General features: G+C 44.1%; 1 protein-coding gene across 4 annotated transcripts in view; it reads left to right on the top strand.

The window, feature by feature from the left end:
• The first annotated feature begins 6,017 nt into the window (after window positions 1–6,017).
• LOC121549091 (ectonucleotide pyrophosphatase/phosphodiesterase family member 1) overlaps window positions 6,018–20,910 on the top strand; it is a 62,728-nt gene continuing 47,835 nt past the window's right edge. For 3 of the 4 annotated variants that reach the window (XM_041860926.2, XM_041860924.2, XM_041860923.2), the window contains exons 1-8: window positions 6,018–6,382; window positions 11,171–11,243; window positions 11,623–11,748; window positions 13,452–13,577; window positions 14,586–14,649; window positions 15,276–15,373; window positions 18,380–18,459; window positions 18,946–19,065. In XM_041860926.2, the coding sequence (XP_041716860.1) occupies window positions 6,245–6,382; window positions 11,171–11,243; window positions 11,623–11,748; window positions 13,452–13,577; window positions 14,586–14,649; window positions 15,276–15,373; window positions 18,380–18,459; window positions 18,946–19,065 (825 nt within the window). In that variant the 5' untranslated portion in view covers window positions 6,018–6,244. Of the gene's footprint in view, window positions 6,383–6,966; window positions 7,046–11,170; window positions 11,244–11,622; window positions 11,749–13,451; window positions 13,578–14,585; window positions 14,650–15,275; window positions 15,374–18,379; window positions 18,460–18,945; window positions 19,066–20,910 lie in introns of those variants that run through there. The other variant, XM_041860925.1, reaches the window with a different exon arrangement.

Below are 20,910 nucleotides of genomic sequence, written 5' to 3'. Positions count from 1 at the left end.
CGTCCCCCTCTCGGACACGCACCAGGTTGTACGCACTCCGGAAATCTAATTTTGTGAAGAAGCGCGCCCCATGCATTGACTCGATCACAGATGGAATGAGGGGGAGACGATAACTAAATCGTATCGTCCCCTTGTTCAGTGATCGGTAGTCAATGCAAGGGCGCGGACCGCCGTCTTTCTTCTTCACAAAAAAGAAACTTGAGGAGGCGGGCGAAGTGGAGGGACATATAAACCCCTGGCGCAGGGACTCGGTGACGTATGTCTCCATAGCCTCCGTTTCAACCTGTGACAGGGGAGGCACAGCGTCTACCCGGAGGTTTATCATGCAATTCCCCTGCCCGATGAGGTGGTAATTTAGTCGCCTGCATTTTAGAAAATGCGTACGCTAAATCGAGGTATTCAGGAGGAATGCGCACAGTGATGGCACTGTCTGGACTTTCCACCGGGGTTGCACCAACGGAAAAACCGAGACACCTACCATGACACTCTCGCGACCACCCCGTGAGAACCCTCTGTGGCCATGAAAATGTGGGGTTGTGGAGTGCTAACCAGGGGATACCTAACACAACAGGGAAAGCAGGAGACTCAATAATTTTAAAAAAGTGACTTGCTCGCAATGAGTCTTGTGGGTAACCATAGTGACTGGTGCTGTAACCTCCCTAACAAACCCGGACCCTAATGGTCGACTGTCAAGTGCTCTGATGGGGAGTGGAATGGATAGGGGAACCAATGTAATACCTAGACTGTGTGAAAATGACCTGTCCATAAAGTTCCCAGCGCCTCACACTGGGGAACTACAATGTAATCAGGAAAGTGGATGTGTAGGGTACAGTGCGCAGCAAAGGACTCTGAACGAGTGTGGGTGTTCGATACCTGGGGTGACGCGAGAGTGCCCTGCCTGCCACCTCCAGACCCAAAAGAACGCTGACGACATCGTGCGGTGAAATGTCCTCTCGTGCCACCAGAGTGACACTGGCGCTGTCGTCCTCCGCTCTTCCGGATCACCGCTCCACCCAGCTCCATCAGCTTGTGATCCGAGTCGGGCGGGGTTGGAATGGGCAGGCCCTCTCCAGGACATCCTCTGGCCGCCAGCAGGTTGTCCAACCGGATGGCCATGTCCACCAGTTGAGTGAAGGACAACATGTTGTCCCAGGCAGGCTAGCTCCCTTTGGACGTCCTCCCATAGACGGCACCGGAAGTGGTCGATGAGGGCCGACTCGTTCCACCCGGACCCAGCTGCTAGAGTACGGAACTCCAGGGCGATGTCCTGCGCCGTACGGGGAGTTTCCAATCCCCCATTACTCGTAACCCTCTCCATGTTCAACCTCTCTTTCGTAACGTCTGAGATCCCCAGAGATTGGAAAGCTGCCGCGGTCATCCCCCTCTTCAATGGGGGTGACACTCTAGATCCAAACTGTTACAGACCTATATCCATCCTGCCCTGCCTTTCGAAAGTTTTTGAAAGCCAATTTAACAAGCAGATCACCGACCATTTTGAATCACACCGTACCTTCTCCGCTATGCAATCCGGTTTCCGAGCTGGTCATGGGTGCACCTCAGCCACGCTCAAGGTCCTAAACTATATTATAACTGTGATTGATAATAGACAGTACTGTGCAGCCGTGTTCATCGACCTGGCCAAGGCTTTCGACTCTGTCAACCACCGCATTCTTATTGGCAGACTAAATAGCCTTGGTTTCTCAAATGACTGCCTCGCCTGGTTCACCAACTACTTCTCAGATAGAGTTCAATGTGTCAAATCGGAGGGCCTGTTGTCTGGACCTATGGCAGTCTCTATGGGGGTGCCACAGGGTTCAATTCTTGGGCCGACTCTTTTCACCGTGTATATCAATGATGTCGCTCTTGCTGCTGGTGACTCTCAGATCCACCTCTACGCAGACGACACCATTTTGTATACATCTGGCCCTTCATTGGACACTGTGTTAACAAACCTCCAAACGAGCTTCAATGCCAAACAACACTCCTTCCTTAGCCTCCAACTGTTCTTAAACACTAGTAAAACTAAATGCATGCTCTTCAATCGAACGCTGCTGGCACCCGCCCACCCGACTACAATCACTACTCTCGACGGGTCTAACCTAGAGTATGTGGACAACTACAAATACTTAGGTGTCTGGTTAGACTGTAAACTCTCCTTCCAGACTCACATTAAGCATCTCCAATCCAAAGTTAGATCTAGAATCAGCTTCCTATTTCGCAACAAAGACTCCTTCACTCATGCTGCCAAACATGCCCTCGTAAAACTGACTATCCTACCGATCCTTGAATTCGGCGATGTTATTTACAAAATAGCCTCCAACACTCTACTCAGCAAATTGGATGTAGTCTATCACAGTGCCATCCGTTTTGTCACCAAAGCCCCATATACTACCCACCACTGTGACCTGTACGCTCTTGTTGGCTGGTCCTCACTACATATTTGTCGCCAAACCCACTGGCTCCAGGCCATCTATAAATCACTGCTAGGCAATTCCCCGCCTTATCTTAGCTCATGGGTCACCATAGCAACACCCACCCGTAGTATGCGCTCCAGCAGCTATATCTCACTGGTCATCCCCAAAGCCAACACCTCCTTTGGCCGCCATTCCTTCCAGTTCTCTGCTGCCATTGACTGGAACGAACTGCAGAAATCTCTGAAGCTGGAGACTCTTATCTCCCTCACTAACTTTAAGCATCAGTTGTCAGAGCACCTTACCGATCACTGCACCTGTACACAGCCCTTCTGAAATTAGCCCACCCAACTACCTCATCCCCATATTGTTATTTATTTTGCTCATTTGCACCCCAGTTTCTCTATTTGCACATCATCTCTTGCACATCTATCATTCCAGTGTTAATACTAATTGTAATTATTTTGCACTATGGCCTATTTATTGCCTTACCTCCATAACTTGCTACATTTGCACACTGTATATATATTTTCTGTTGTATTTTTGAATTTATGTTTTGTTTTACCCCATATGTAACTCTGTGTTGTTGTTTTTATCGCACTGCTTTGCTTTATCTTGGCCAGGTCGCAGTTGTAAATGAGAACTTGTTCTCAACTGGCTTACCTGCTTAAATAAAGGTTAAATAAATGCCAACCGGGTCCTCATTGACTTATGGACGCAACCCTGGTGTCGGAGCTGGGAATATCCACACAACCCCTCTCCAGCCAACCGGGTCCTCATTGACTTATGGACGCAACCCTGGTGTCGGAGCTGGGAATATCCACACAACCCCTCTCCAGCCAACCGGGTCCTCATTGACTTATGGACGCAACCCTGGTGTCGGAGCTGGGAATCTCCACACAACCCCTCTCCATTCCCATGGACGCCAGAGTGCTGGATGGGCGCTATATTGACAGAGTCACCCACAATACGGTTCCTATCAACCTGCGAGTGTCAGGTAATCACAGTGAGTCTATGCAGTTCCTGCTCATCGAATCTCCTCATGTACCCGTGGTTTTGGGGTTTTCATGGCTCCAGAGGCACAATCCCCTGATCGACTGGGCTACTGGTTCTATCATGGGTTGGAGCCCATTCTGCCACGCACATTGTCTGAAGTCGGCGCAGCCTGCCCCGGGGACGTCTTCATGCGGGCTTGGGAAAAGCCTTGGATCTCTCCGCTGTTCCCGCGGAGTACCAGGACCTCCGAGGAGCTTTTCAACAAGGCTCACGCCACATCTTTTCCTCCGCATCGACCCTACGACTGCGCTTTCGACCTTCCCCCCGGCACAACACCGCCTCGGGGGCGGCTTTATTCCCTATTGGGTCCGGAGACCAGGACGATGGAAGGGTACATTGAGGACTCTCTTGCTGCAGGGAGTATTTATCCATCTGCTTCCCTCACCAGCGCAGGTTTCTTCTTTGTGGAGTAGAAGGATAAAACCCTGCGCCTGTGTATCGACTGCCGGGGCCTTAATGACATCACGGTTAAAAAACGTTACCAGCTACCACTCATCTCCTCTGCTTTTGAGCCTCTCCAGGGGGCGACTATCTTCTCGATGTTGGACCTTCGGAATGCCTACCATCTGGTTCAGATATGGGAAGGAGACAAATAGAAAACAGCCTTTAACACGGCTAGCGGGCACTACGAGTACCTTGTGATGCCATTCGGACTGACCAACGCTCCCGCAGTGTTCCAGGCCCTGGTCAACGATGTGCTCCGTGACATGTTGAACCGGTTCGTGTTTGTCTACCTCGACGACATCCTCAATTTTTCCCGTTCAGCTCAAGAGCACGTCCTCCATGTCCGACAAATCCTCCAGCGTCTCCTGGAGAACCAGCTTTTTGTGAAAGCAGAGAAATGTGAATTCCATCGCTCCACCATCTCCTTCCTAGGATACGTCATCGCTGCAAGAAATATTCAGATGGATTCTGACAAGGTGAGAGCTGTGGTGGATTGGCCTCAACCCACATCCAGAGTGCAGCTGCAACATTTCCTGGGGTTTGCTAATTTCTACCGCCACTTTGTCCGGGGAGGGGGGAAGCACCCTGGCTTCCCCCCTCTCAGCACTCACTTCTCCCAAGGTTCCGTTCACATGGTCTCCAGCAGCTGACCGGGTATTCTCGGACCTCATGCATCGATTCACTACAGCTCCCATCTTAATCCATCCGGACCCGTCCCTTCAGTTCGTGGTGGAGGTTGACGCCTTGACGCCTCGGACCCCATCCATCTCCAGCGCCCGCATCACTCTCCGCCACATGGCTTCAAACTGCACCATTTTGTTTCTCTCTGTCGCCCACGCACTTTCAATATTTACATAATAAAGAATTTGACCTTTCCATTGTGTTAGCGATGGAGGATTGGTTGATTTCCAGTTAAGTGTGCAATTGTTCAAGATGATTGATGAGAAAAGTATTGTCCAACCCGTCGGGTATCTCACTGCTCACTCATATGCCATGTCTTGAAATATGCAGACAGACAGATTAAAAGTACATTTACATTTTGAAACTTCTGACAGACAACTCCCCCCATAACATTTCGACTTTATAGCATTTGCAGAACTCATGGATTATTGAGTCATTGTTAGTTTTACACTTAAGACATGACTCTGCCGTTGTGCTGTAGAATTTGTGATTTTTCTCTTGTATAATAAAATATATACAATAGTGTATACTGGATTAAGTCTACATTTTTGTTAACTGTAATATTGTTAGTGATGTTCCAACATTCTCTCCATCTTGTGCCAATATCAGTTACTTTTAAGTCTTGGAAGACAAAACTTTCCTTTTTATTCTATGAGTTTTATTTGCCCATATAAAGTCAGTTATGACCGAGTATACTTTTTAAAAAAGTTATTCAGTGGAGTAATTAGTATTACCGAGAATAAATATAAGAACTAACTGTTAATATTTAATTGTGCCAGCATGTGTGTGTGTGTCAATGCAGATTTCTCCAAACCCATTTTATAAAACAAATTGATAACTGAAATTATAATTATGTTAATTGTTCATATTTAATTGTGTAATCCTGTGTGTGTGTTCCCAACTTTGTAACCTTCAGAGAACGTTTCCAGAACCTTCATACAACCAAAATAGAACATTCAAAGAACGTTAAGAAAACCATCCGTTTGAACCTTCAGAGAACATTCCCAGAACGTTCCTAACTTTGTAACCTTCAGAGAACGTTCCCAACTTTATAACCTTCAGAGAACGTTCCCCGCTACCTTCAACAAACCAAAAGAGAGCGTTAAAACAACGTTAAGAAAACCATTCTTAAACCTTTAGGGAACATTGGTGCAACGTTCAGGTAACGTTCCCAGAACCAAAAATGTGTTATCTGGGCAGTTATTATTGTAGCCTAAATTAATTTAATAATACATGTTCTGGATGACAACAACACAACACACTTGTTGCAACTCTAGCTCTTATGACTGTAAGTCGCTTTGGATAAAAGCGTCTGCTAAATGGCATATTATTATTATTATTACATATGTATGGTGGCGTCTATTTTAGATATTTCCTCTGGCATGAGGGTGGCGTGAAGAGGGCGTGGTCTTGCCTCACACTTGACAATTAGGCTACTTCTCCAATACTGTACTTCACCCTGGTTCAGCTGGCTGCACATGGTGAAAGAATTACAATACAAACTTTGAGACGTCAAGAGAAAAAGAAGGCGGTTCTTCATTGAGACCTACAAAGTCCGAAGGCAAAAAGGGGACCAGATTATTCTCTCAAACCTGCAAATCCTTTCTGTGACAAACTCCCGAAATAAACTGTGTCGTGACCAACGCTGCAGAATGGAAATATCCAAAGGGGATGACCATTCGACTGAGCATGCTGCCAATTTACTAAGTTCACCTGGTCGAGACAATCAGATGAGCCACAGTGGACAGGTCCACAAGAAGAGGTCGAACAACCGTATGGTAATCGTTGCGGTGAGTGTCATTATTGTAACTTTTCGATCTGAGTAGGCTATCCAAAAACTAAGTTTACCCGCGCTGTCTGCTCTTTGTGATTGACTCCCGAGTCACGTTATGTGGCATGATTATATAGGCCTACAATATACATGTATACATTCCCACTGATTTGTGGACGTCATTATCTTTTGGACAACATGGCACACATTCAATGATTAATTTAGACTGTTGCAAGTGAACAGGAGTTACTGTTATTTAATTGTATAGGCTATTGAATTATTACTTAAAGGTCCAATGCAGCCTTTTTTATCTTAATATCAAATCATTTCTGGGTAACAATTAAGTACCTTACTGTGATTGTTTTTCAATAAAATTGTAAAAAATTAACAACTTGTTAACCAAGAGCAATTTCTCAAGCAAGAATTTCGCTAGGACTGTCTGGGGGGCATCTTTATCCATGCCAAACTTGGTGCAAAACCACGCCCACAAGAAAGCGAAGGAAGAACACTAGAGAGACGGAATCCCCACCAAAACAAAACATTGCCATCAATACCTTGCATTTTCCCGAATTTGGATATGAAGTTGCATTAAACTATGTAGCTTTTTAGTGAGTGACTGCAGCCATCCTGACTGACCAGATGGGTAGCATCAACATCATGGATAGCTGCATTGTTTTTGGTGGTAAGTAAGTGAATTATATAAGTGTTATCGCTATCTTACAACGCTGATTGGGCTGAAGCTGTCTAGTATTGTGGGTCGTCTAGCGTTAGCTTTGTGTGGTTGTCTTGTGTTTGCTAAAAGGACTATTGAGATAGTTAGCTACATTATTTGTGCTAGTTGGCAACTAAAAGATGCTGCATAGCTAGATCTAGCTGAATGGGCAAAGCTAGCTCCATTGATTCACTATTACTGACAATCATGTAATGTTAGCTATCTACAGAGTCACTTGTTGCTTGCCGTTCGTTTAGCTAATTTCAAACGAGGCCTTGAAACTGTGCATCTCCCGCAGTTCATGGCATGGCAGGCCCAAACAAACTCTGAAATCCCCATTTGCAGCAATTCCCCCTCTAGCGTTCTTCCTCTCTCACTTCGTCACAGGGAACGTCCGAACTCTGACCAATCAGCGTGGCTTTGAATGTTGCTAGGTTACTCATGGGTGTGGTTTTGCACCAAGTTTGGCGTCGATAAAAAGGGCATGTCTGGGGGTGGTATGAGTGGGGAGGGGAAAACTGAAAACTAGCTGTTATTGGCAAAGAGGTTTGGAACTCGGTTTCTTATTGGTCTATTAACTAATTTACTGCCTGGTGATGTCACCAGGGAGGCCAAAACTCCATCCCACCAAAACAGGCTGAAATTTCAGGCGGTCTTTTCAGACAGCTCTTACACTAAATCATTTTCACAATTTCACAGGATTATTCCAACCTCATAGTGTGGAAATATATATAAAACACAGGACAATCACGTTTTTGACTGCACTGGGCCTTTAAAGGGATAGTTCACTACCCTGTAAGCAGTCTATGGACAAGGTATGACAGCAATACATGCTTTGGTTTTGTTTACCTGGCCACTGATTTAAATGGTAACTTTTTCTTGCATTTGTGGCACAATCCAATGCAAGTCAATGGTACGCATATTAGCATTTTCGCGCTTCATGTCCAAATCATCCTGAAGTATCCTAAACTTGATATGGCCTCCCGAGTGGTGCAGTTGTCTAAGGCACTGCATCGCAGTGCTAGCTGTGCCACTAGAGATCCTGGTTCGAATCCAGGCTCTGTCGTAGCCGGCCGCGACCGGGAGACCCATGGGGCGGCGCACAATTGGCCCAGCGTCGTCCAGGGTAGGGTAGGGGAGGGAATGGCCGGCAGGGATGTAGCTCAGTTGGTAGAGCATGGCATTTGCAACGCCAGGGTTGTGGGTTCGATTCCAGTATGGAGAAAAAAAATTAAAATGTATGCACTCATGATAAGAGCGTCAGCTAAATGACTAAAATGTAAATGTTAGTTACTTATATAAACTGAATACCACCATAAATATAACATTAAACACGTAGTTTTGCATTGTACCGTGGTATATGCTGTGTTCGTAATCAAGTGGGAGGTGGGAATTTACCAGTTATGAAGTCGTAAATCCCAGTTGGATGCATTCACGTGCTTTGAACTCGTTGAGAAATGGCGATTGGCTAATGGCCAACAAGCTGCTAAACCATCAACTAAAAGTACAGCTATCATGCTTGTAAACAAATTATACTGTTCAAAAAACATATTAATAGATTGCTTTTTATAAATAATGTTTTGTTGCATTTAATTTCAGAAAATGCTGTTATCAAGGTAATTTCCTTAGGACGTGACATCAGAGGTCAGCATGTCGGAGAAGTGGGAGCTCAGGATGATGGACTAGTTTCCCACTAGTAATTACCAGTTGGAGGGCCGTTTAAGTGGATTTTTTCCTAGTCTTATGTGGTAAATTCCCACATGATTACGAACGCAATATTGTCTGTTATACACGTCTGAAATGCTGTGTCAGCCAATCAGCATCCAGGACCCAAACTACCCAGTTCATAGGCGTCAATAATCAATGGCTGTTGTAGCGTTCTTGCTATATGAGCCGCTTTACAATACCCACCAAGTGGGTTAATGCGTAGAGTGTTTGCCTTTCATGCCAGTGACCCAGGTTCACTTCCCTGCCCTGTCGTTAGCTGCAATATTATCAATTTAGATTGGCCCTTTAATTTTCAACAACTGGCTTAGTTCACTGTCTTTCATAACATTGAAAATACAGTGGACAACTCCTGCCAAGGAACTCACCATGTGACACTGCACGTCCACTCAGCGCAGATTTTAAATAAACAAACCAGGCGCACTCCGACGACTGTAGGATTATCCCACCTAAAGCCCGAACACAGCGTGCCAGCCTTCCTGTGCCAGCCATTGACCTGTAATTACTGTATCCTTCAATTCAAGAATGGCTCAGTCCACAACAACGTCTCAACAATCGGTGCGCATGTGCACTTGGACAACATATCTCGTCAGACATGAGTCAACTTTCCACAGGAATCATTCTGCGAACATTGGTTTAGAGTTGTGAAATATTACAGTACGTTGCAGTGTTCGAGCGTGTTGCCATGAATTCTACCAATAACAGAATTCCTTATAGGATGCTGAGCATATACCAAGGCACTGAGAGTCAAAGCACATGGGAATCAAATGTATATATTTACATTTTTGAGTAGTTAATGGTTGAGTCTTGCGCAATAAACCTGGAGATGTTTATTATTTGAAATCCTTTTTTTCCAACTACACATTTGAGGTATATACTCCCAACATGAAGTTGAGATTTACAATCTTTACCACAGTATATTGTCCTCAGGCGCCTGCAGTAGGTTTCCACCAGACAGTGTGTTTGCTTTCCCTGGACCTCGATTAGGTACTGTAGTCCTGGCTTCTCAGGACACCAGCCCGGTCTCTCTCTCACTCTCTCACTCTCTCATTCACACAAGCTACACCTGACAGATCACACGTACAGCATATGATTCATGAAACAAAATCCTCAGAGTTTTCAAAGCACTTCAAGATGACGACCTGTCTTTACGTCAAGCAGTTTATTACTGGTACTTGGTTTTAACCGACAATGAGAGAACTCCATACCAATTAGACCTCAGTACTAATCCTGACATGTCCTGTTAGCCCCTATTGAGACCCTCTTTAAGCCGTGTTGATAAGACTGCTGGATATCTTCCCTTTATCATGAGCTGACCTAGTTGAAACATTAAACCCCTGAGATCCACAGTCTTTGAATCGCCCCGCTAATTACAAACCCCATGCCCCAGCCATTCACCCTTTCCTGGGAAAAAGGGGCCAGGCAGAGCAGCCCACCACGCAGTTAGGAGGAGGGGGAGGGGAGCTCTCTTACGACCTGCTTTTACTTCTCTATTAGAGAGAGCCAAGACCCAGATGTGGAGAATTACAAACATTTGTTTATTTGTCCACCGAATAGAAGAGTCCTACATTTGAATGGAAAGGAAAGTGTCATATGACTAATTTTCAAAAAGAATAAATGGGGAATATAGTTTATATTTAATTCATTGTTTTGGTTGTTTATATTTCTAGGAATTTTGTCAAATTTTCGAAATTGAGTTTCTGTGGTTTCGTTCAACAGAAGTCCGGCTAGATGTTTTTCCTGATACACTCTAGGCCCAAATAATGTGCAGTTATAGCTACAATAATGTTTCTCAAGGCAGCAGCAGACAAAGACTGCTGCCAAACGTCCCTTCATAATTTTTCAGACACAGTACTTTTCTGTGTTATGCGATGTCACTTGGCAGTCTCGATTTACTGGCCTTACTAACAGTGCATGTGAAAGTGATTTAAAATCCCATGGACACAATATAAAAAAGCCACAAAACAAGCTACAGAAGATTGAATACTTGGAGGAAATAGAACGGGGTCATCATAAATCTTGTTGCAGAGAAAGTAGAATAGTAGCCTGGTTATACCAGACTGAGTGCTACATAGCATTCAATCTGGTTTAACCAGGCTAGGAGAGTACACTCACAATGGGGATAATAGTTTGATTGGATGAGAAGATATCTAAGGGTCATATAGCACTTTATTTACGATGGTTCATCAGGATGCAAACGTTCCCCTCTAAGTTTCTTCCTTCTAGAGTTTTTTCTGTATTGCTCTTTGAATTCAAGGCTGGGTTACTGTGAAGCACTTTGAGACAAAATGGACTATAACTAAATGTGCTTGATTGCTATCTACACATGGGAACTTTTCAGATTTTTTTTCTCCCTCTTCTTGCCAATAGGTAATGTTGCTGTGCTTGTTGATCACCGTCATCTCAGTCATATTTGCCTTGAAGCAGCGCTGCGATGTTAAAGGTACGGTTTAGTAAACAACTGGCCAACTCTGTTTACGATCTATTTTCTGCCCTTGTGCTTGGCAACTGTGCAAAACTGACCGACTATAACACAGAAAGAAAACCGCCAGTACATAAACGTTCAGCTAAAATAGAAATCCAGGTCTAGTCTGTAATTGAATGCATTCCCTGTCCAGTTTCAATGGTTCCATACTCTCTTTTGAGAAAAGAAAAAAACTGCTAAGGATTAGCTTTAACATCCATAACAAACCAATCAGATGTACTGATTCTTTGTTATTTAATCTGTCAAATGATACCAATTCTGAGTAACGTAAATGACATTCTGAGTAACGTAAATGACATTCTGAGTAACATATTACATATCTTCTCATCCCCTGTAGTGACTAGCTGTAAGAACAGGTGTGTGACGGGGAGTAGTGACAAGTCTGCATCGTGCCACTGTGACCTGTCCTGTGAGAAAGAGGGAAACTGCTGTCTTGATTACACTGAGGTGTGCGTAGACCCTGGTAAGTCCAACAGCCTACATGACGTGTTACTGCAACACTACACTGCCAGAGGTATGCAGAGCAGAAGAGCACAGCTCAGGTTACCCACCAGTGCTACTCTGATGTGGTTAGTCTTCTTTATGTGTGTGGTTACAGTGAGGGAAAAAAGTATTTGATCCCCTGCTGATTTTGTACGTTTGCCCACTGACAAAGAAATGATCAGTCTATAATTGTAATGGTAGGTTTATTTGAACAGTGAGAGACAGAATAACAACAAAAAAATCCAGAAAAACGCATGTCAAAAATGTTATAAATTGATTTGCATTTTAATGAGGGAAATAAGTATTTGACCCCCTCTCAATCAAAAAGATTTCTGGCTCCCAGGTGTCTTTTATACAGGTAACGAGCTGAGATTAGGAGCACACTCTTAAAGGGAGTGCTCCTAATCTCAGCTTGTTAGCTGTATAAAAGGCACCTGTCCACAGAAGCAATCAATCAATCAGATTCCAAACTCTCCATCATGGCCAAGACCAAAGAGCTCTCCAAGGATGTCAGGGACCAACACAAGGCTGGAATGGGCTACAAGACCATCGCCAAGCAGCTTGGTGAGAAGGTGACAACAGTTGGTGCGATTATTTGCAAATGGAAGAAACACAAAATAACTGTCAATCTCCCCCGGCCTGGGGCTCCATGCAAGATCTCACCTCGTGGAGTTGCAATGATCATGAGAACGGTGAGGAATCAGCCCAGAACTACACGGGAGGATCTTGTCAATGATATCAAGGCAGCTGGGACCATAGTCACCAAGAAAACAATTGGTAACACACTACGCTGTGAAGGACTGAAATCCTGCAGCGCCCGCAAGGCCCCCCTGCTCAAGAAAGCACATATACATGCCCGTCTGAAGTTTGCCAATGATCTGAATGATTCAGAGGAGAACTGGGTGAAAGTGTTGTGGTCAGATGAGACCAAAATGGAGCTCTTTGGCATCAACTCAACTCGCCGTGTTTGGAGGAGAAGGAATGCTGCCTATGACCCCAAGAACACCATCCCCACCGTCAAACATGGAGGTGGAAACATTATGCTTTGGGGGTGTTTTTCTGCTGGTCACTGTGGCCAGCCGTCCCCTAGCTTGGGTGTGGTGTGGCAATCTGGGCGGTGTTGTTCCCCCACACTATGTGGTTTAAATGTTGCCACCCAATCAACATGGGACCCATGTGTTTCCTCTACTTTCTCCAGAGAGGAGAGAGGCCCATTTATAGTGAAGGATGGTAAATCAGAATTTGTGATTTCCCCCCTGATTGCTGTAACACTGACGCATGTCTCCTGAGACTGAGTTTAGCATCCCTCTTGGAGGAGGAGGGAGGGACACACTCACTTTAGTGCTTTGTGAGAATATTCGATGATGAGAAACTGTAGTTCACTCATTATGTACTTCTATGATGAAATGTTTGAATAGAGGGTAGTCCCAGACAGTGGTAGGCGTGATGACAGATTCCTCAACTACTGCTGTCTCTCGGAGTTTGGCCTTAGGTGACTCTCCAAAACATACAAACACGCGCTCACACACACTTACACTCTTTCTCACACGTTCTCCCCCTTTTCTCTGTCATAAACGCTTTCTCACTCACTCACTCTCCTTCCCTCACTCTCTCTTCCTCACACACACATTGTCCCTCTTCTTCTCCGTCATAATTATTTCTATCCCCCCCCCCCCTCCCCAGGTCTGCGCTGGACCTGCTCCAGATTCCGCTGTGGTGAGGAAAGGTTGGCCGATAGCCTGTGCTCATGCTCTGATGACTGTGTGAAAGCAGGGGACTGCTGTGCAAACTACTACAGCTCCTGCAAAGGTAAAGGCCACAGACTTAACTGACCCTGTATGGGTTGCAGTCCCAAACTACATCTGTGTGTTCAACAGACCTTCATCAAAAATGATCGAATGCTTTTATAGTCCCAAAAGTGCAAGCTCCATGCTATATCAAAGGCACCTCAAATATTTGTAAGTATTTGGCGCAGGTCTGTTGTGCAATGTTACATAAAGGCCTATACTCAGTCTACCTAGTGCTGCCCAGTGATGGTCCTCCTCACTGCACATGGTTTAGTTATGATTTCCCTTAGAGAGTTGTTTGTTTAGAGTTGGTAGATTTGAATGCCCAAGGAAAGTAACGCATACCAGATGTTAGGACTTTGCTTCAAGGGATTTCAGGATGTACATTTACATCTGAATATACAGTGTGAATACCACACCTCTGGTTGTAAAACCTTGTTTTCCCTATAGTTCCTATATGCACTTTGAGATAATGTGTGTTGATTTTTGCTTATTGACTTTGGTATTTCTCTTTTCTAGCTCCTCCTGTGTGATGGAATGAATTCCCCAACCCCAACATAAGGCCCTCTCAATCTTTCCCTATCCTTGGCTGTCTTTAATGCTTAGACCAGTGTTTCTCCACCTTTTTGTACCAGAGATGAACAAACTAGGGGTCCTTCCTTCTGACATCTAGCTTACATCTAGCACTTCTAGAACTGATTCAATTGGTGTCAGAGAGTTAACCATCTGAGGGACCGTTCAGTAACATATCAGGGACCAGTGCCGGTCCGGGAACCAAAGATTGAGAAACACTGGCTTACTTCTCACTCTAACTACCCTAATAAAGCTTTAACTCATGGTCATTTCAGCTATCATTCACCATTCCATTGCTTGCGTTAGCCTACGCAGTCCAAGCACAATGCTTGCAAGCACATATTAGATTTTAGTCTAGTAGATATACTGTAGATTTGATGTGTTTGGTAGTTAGCCACATTAGCCTCAAATTAGCCTCAGTGAAGGTAGTATGGTTGATGATAACGATATTTTCCAGTGGGAGTGAAGTCCTGGATAGAAGAGGAGTGCGAGGACATTCGAACACCACAATGTCCTGCCAGGTAAGTCATTTTCCACAACTACTACTGTGCTTTCTCTGTGAGAAACACTTTTATACACAACGGTCTTTCATGATGTATAGATAAGTTTAATACGCCTATTACAGAACCACTGAGAGCCTTAAATAACTATACTATAACATCACTTGCCTCTGTTTTCCGTTATGTGGGAGAAAAGAGAGAGGTGAAGAAAGAGAGAAAAGCAACAGTTGTGTTCAACAGATATCTGGCTTTACCCTGCATTGTATTTCAGTTGAAAAAGGGAAGGGGAACGTTTCAGTTTTCCACAGGCTTTTGATTAATCTTGGGTGTATCCATCTAGCCACAGGCCTCTTCCTGCCCTGCCCCTCCCGTCCTCTCTCTGTGTGGGCTGAATCCATCCTGCCTCTCCTCATCCAGTCCATCGTTCAGTTCCCCCCCCCCCAATCAAAGGGCTGCTTTGTGTTCCCCCACACAGTCACAGCACAGCTACTGTAACTGTTTCCACTGTAACCATCTCCACTGTGCCAGACTTAGACTGTTTTAGATTCATGCTTTCCAGGGAAAATGTATATTCTGTTTTCCCCTAGAAGAGTTTCTAAATGTAACCTCAATACAGCTCATTCTCTGGCTTTGTTTGTGTCCTCCAGTTTTTCCAAACCCCCTCTGATCCTGGTGTCTATGGATGGCTTCCGGGCGGGTTATTTAAAGGACTATGGCAGTCTTCTTCCAGTCATCAACAAATTACGTAAGTCAGTCCCCCAAGCACACCATTGTTTTCTGGCATAGACGGCAACATTTGGAATGAGACGTTGTAATGATTTTTCTGGTAAAAATGTGGTTTCTGGTTGAAGCGAAGTCAGATTGCAACCAAGTAAAGAGGTCTCTTTCTTGTCACAAAAAAGGTTGGGGAAGATGGGCTTGTGGTAACGACTGGAGCGGAATAAGTGCAATGGTATCAAATACATCAAGCACATGGTTTCCATGTGTTTGATGCCATTTCATTCACGCCGTTCCAGACATTTATTATGAGCCGTCTTTGTAAAAGTATTCTTCTATCGGACCCGGGCCTGGGTTTCTACGAAGCTAGCATATGGAATTGTTTTAAGATGGTCATACCAAGGATCATTTAGCTGTTTGATTTAGAATTGTAGGACTCCTGTAAGTATAAAAGATATATATATATATATATATCTTTTTATTATTATTTGATAATTATTTGATAAAACATTTCATTTGGCCTTACTGCTATTATCCCATAGAAATGCATTGAATAACATATTCATACATGGCAAAACAGATTAGTCAAAAAATACATGAAAAGGAAGTATGCTTCAAAGTGTCTGTCATAGGGGAGAGTGGGGTAAATTGAGCCATTTCTTACATTCAGCATCAGTCCTTCAAGGGAAATATAGTATTCTTTCTAACAAACATATCTATATACATATACAGTGCCTTCGGAAAGTATTCAGTCCCCTTGACTTTTTGAACATTTTATTACGTTACAAGCCTTATTCTAAAATGGATTAAATAAATAAAAATCCTCAGCAATCTACACACAATACCCCGTAATGACAAAGTGAAAACAGGTTTTTAGAAAGTTTTGGAAAAAGAAAAGAAAAACCATATTTACATAAGTATTCAGACCCTTTGCTATGAGACTCGAAATTGAGCTCAGGTTTCCATTGATCATTCTTGAGATGTTTCTACAACTTGATTGGAGTCCACCTGTGGTAAATTGAATTGATTGGACATGATTTGGAAAGGTACACACCTGTCTATATAAGGTCCCACAGTTGACAGTGCATGTCAGAGCAAAAACCAAGCCATGTGGTCGAAGGAATTGTCTGTCTGAGCTCCGAGACAGGAATGTGTCGAGGCACAGATCTGGGGAAGGGTACCAAAAAAATTCTGCAGCATTGAAGATCCCCAAGAACACAGTGGCCTCCATCATTCTTTAATGGAAGACGTTTGGAATCACTAAGACTCTTCCTAGAGCTGGCCTCCCGGCTAAACTGAGCAATCGAGGGAGAAGGGCCTCGGTCAGGGATGTTACCAAGAACCCGATGGTCACTCTGACAGAGCTCTAGAGTTCCTCTGTGGAGATTGGAGAACCTTCCAGAAGGACAACCAACTCTGCAGCACTCCACCAATCAGGCCTTTATGGTAGAGTGACCAGACGGAAGCCAATCCTCAGTAAAAGGCACATGACAGCCCATTTGGAGTTTGCCAAAAGGCACCTAAAGGACTCTCAGACCATGAGAAACAAGATTCTCTGGTCTGATAAAACCAAGATTGAACTCTTTGGCCTGAATGCCAAGCGTCACATCTGGAAGAAACCTGGCACCATCCCTAGGGTGAAGCATGGTGGTGGCAGCATCATGCTGTGGGGATGTTTTTCAGCGGCAGGGACTGGGAGACTAGTCAGGATCAAGGCAAAGATGAATGGAGCAAAGTACAGAGAGTTCCTTGACGAAAACCTGCTCAGGACTTCAGACTGGGGTGAAGGTTCACCTTCCAACAGGACATCGACCCTAAGCACCCAGCCAAGATAACGCAGGAGTGGCTTCGGGACAAGTCTCTGAATGTCTTTGAGTGGCCCAGCCAGAGCCCGAACTTGAACCTGATCAAACATCTCTGGAGAGACCAGAAAATAGCTGTGCATCTGTCCCCATCTAACCTGACAGAGCTTGAGAGGATCTGCAGAGAAGAATGGGAGAAACTCCCCAAATACAGGTGTGCCAAGCTTGTAGCGTCATACCCAAGAAGACTTGATGCTGTAATCACTGCCGGTGCTTCAACAAAGTACTGAGTAAAGGGTCTGAATACTTATGTAAATGTCTTATTTAATGTTTTACTTTTAAAAATATATAAATTAGCAAACATTTCTACAAACCTGTTTTTGCTTTGTCATTATGGGGTATTGTGTGTAGATTGATGAGGGGGGAAAAAAAACAATTTCATCAATTTTAGAATACGGCTGTAACGTAACAAAATGTGGAAAAAGTAATGGTCTGAATACTTTCCTCTTCCTAAATATTTGGTCAAATGATTCATTTTGTGTATGGTTTCCTAGAAACAATAGTGGCTCAACTTACCCACTCTCCCCTATATCTGAGAGACATAAGATTTTGGGGGGTGATGGACACTAAAGTATTTAAATACTTCCATTCATTTCTTTTAAACTGGTACCGGGTCTCCTAGTCTGACAAACACAGCTGTAGCTCGGCCACCTTCCGGCATAAAGCCGACATCGGCGAATGTGGTGGATTGAGACTCAGCCCATGCAAAAAAACATATCTCTAGCTTAAACAGATTTTGATGGAGAATCAAATATAGGGGCTTTAGATATGTGGGCTAACAGTCTTGTGACATGCAGGAGACCCGGTTTGAACTCAGTCAGTGACAAGAGCTTGGTTGTGTTCCCCTGCTCAACCAATGGTTGCGTGCCACATCATCGACTGGCAGATTGCTATAACATATGATGTGGTTAGCTGATACGTAAAATCCCTATCCAGGCGTTGTAAGATCTGGCAGGCATCAGCAACGCCTGGGCAGAGGAACGCACTTTCTTTGGCCACTTGTGTGTTTTGCAACGTCAGCTGACATAAGTTACCAAAGACTTCAGTCTGACATCCTTTCAACCAATTTCGTGGAAATTATTATGTTTAAGGAAATGATCCTAGGATCCTATCACAGCTGTTTCTTTGGCAGCTTTGAACATTTGTATTTATTTAACTTAATTCTATTTCAGGCAACTGTGGCACCACTACGCCGTACATGAGACCTGCCTATCCCACCAAGACCTTCCCCAACCACTACACCATTGTGACTGTAAGTGTGTCACTCCTCTTAGTTTATCTAATCTAATATGTAACAAGTCAGGCATCAGTTACTTTGGTAAAGAATTGTATACACAACTTGTTTATTTGAAAATTGCTTCACTCTTGGAATCCACTTTAAAAAAGAAATATTAATATTTTAATCACCTTATCCTTCAAGTACAGTCACTTACCACTAATGATAAAAAAAAAAAAAAACTCCTTGTGGCTTGATGGCTCGCACATGCTGCTTCTGAGGAGAAACTGCGGTTGGAATGTGCAGCTCTGGGCGGTGATTTTAGCTCTACTGGTTGAACCCAACACTTTCAGTTAGCCACCAGACTTTTCTCTTTCAACACGCAGTGGGTTAACCTGTGGCTCCGTATGATGAAGTCAATTCAACGGTTAGCTGTAAAGATACAGAGGATAAGCCCACTTACTTAGCCCTGCAGCTGTCAAAGCACCTGGGTGTGTGTGTGTGTGTGTGTTACTCCCACAGGGTCTCTATCCAGAGTCCCATGGGATCGTGGACAACAAGATGTACGATGTGACCCGCAACGCCTCCTTCAGCCTGAAAGTGGCTGAGAAATTCAACGCCAAATGGTACCAAGGAGAACCAGTGAGTGGATCCATTGGAATACAAAAAAACTGCAAACATTGGGGCCTTAATTCAATGTTAGTTTATTGGTACAGCTTATTGGTTTTAGCAATGTGGCCCTAGTGTTAATTGAAATTGTGACCTGTAGAGGGGAGCTTGCGATGACATAAGAAGTCTTCGACAAGGAGCCACAGACAGAAAGGGATTAGTGAAGGTTTCCTCTGAAAAACATTGAGCTGGAAAAATGGATGAGGAAGAATAATATAAATGTTGTTGAGGAAGTTCCCCTGGACTGTGTTTACTAAAACAACCCTAACGATAGGACATAATGATGTTACAGAACTGTGCCAAAGAACATTCTGTATTCTGTTCTGTATGCTTATTGCACAAATCTAAACATTGAGTGAGAAATATCAACTGACAAGGAGAAAATGGTGCTAATACAAAGTCTCAGCCTTGTCACAAAACACACAGGATATAAGGATATATGAACTATTGACTGAGAACAGTAGTTATGGGTCTTTGATCATGATACACTCTAATGAGCTTTCTATGAAAAAAGTGTGTTAGGCAGTTGTTTTCAGTGACAGCTCTCCGTTTTATCTCTCAGAGGTGGGCGAATTGCTCAGCTCCACATAATGTGCCTCTAGAAATAATTATGGATTCTGCCGCTGCAAAATGACAGCCCTATGAGGGCTGTGCCTTGTGCTTGTTTAGACGCTTGTGTGGTTTTCACTCAAATAAGAGGCCCCTCCTAAAAAAAACATTCTTCAAGTCTTTGACAGAAAGTCCCCTATTTAAAGGGATAGTTCAGTCTGGACAAGGTAGTCTGGACAAGATAAGCAGCAATCCATGCTGTTTTGCTTACCTGGCTGCTGTTACCAAATGCTAACTTTAAAGACTGCTTTTACATGGTAAGGAGGAAACATATGTAATTTGGAATTTTGGTGAACTATCCCTTGGGCCTCTTCAGGAAAAAGTGCAGTGTCTCAGAAGGAGAAATATATACACTACCAGTCAAAAGTTTGGACACACCTACTCATTCAAGGGATTTTCTTTATTTGTACTATTTTTTACATTGTAGAATAACACACATGAAATCATGTAGTAAACAAAAAAGTGTTAAACAAATCAAAATATGTTATATTTGAGATTCTTCAAATAGCCACCCTTTGCCTTGATGACAGCTTTTCACACTCTTGGCATTCTCTCAACCAGCTTTACCTGGAATGCTTTTCCAGCCGTCTTGAAGGAGTTCCCACATATGCTTAGCACTTGTTGGCTGCTTTTCCTTCACTCTGCGGTCCGACTCATCCCAAACCATCTCAATTGGGTTGAGGTCGGAGGATTGTGGAGGCCAGGTCATCTGATGCAGCACTCCATCACTCTCCTTCTTGGTAAACTAGCCCTTACACAGCCTGGAGGTGTGTTGGGTCATTGTCCTGTTGAAAAACAAATGATAGTCCCACTAAGCCCAAACCAGATGGGATGGCATATCGCTGCAGAATGCTGTGGCAGCCATGCTGGTTAAGTGTGCCTTGAATTCTAAATAAATCACAGACAGTGTCACCAGCAAAGCACCCCTACACCATAACACCACCTCCATGCTTTACGCTGGGAAATACACATGCAGAGATCATCCGTTCACCCACACCGCGTCTCACAAAGACACGGAGGATGGAACCAAAAATCTCCAATTTGGACTCCAGACCAAAGGACTCCACCGGTCTAATGTCCATTGCTCGTGTTTCTTGGCCCAAGCAAGTCTCTTCTTCTTATTGGTGTCCTTTAGGAGTGGTTTCTTTGCAGCAATTCGACCATGAAGGCCTGATTCACACAGTCCCCTCTGAACAGTTGATGTTGAGA

The sequence above is a fragment of the Coregonus clupeaformis genome, chromosome 33, assembly GCF_020615455.1.
Source record: "Coregonus clupeaformis isolate EN_2021a chromosome 33, ASM2061545v1, whole genome shotgun sequence".
Lineage (NCBI taxonomy): Eukaryota > Metazoa > Chordata > Actinopteri > Salmoniformes > Salmonidae > Coregonus > Coregonus clupeaformis.
This window is presented reverse-complemented; position numbering and strand designations above follow the sequence as displayed.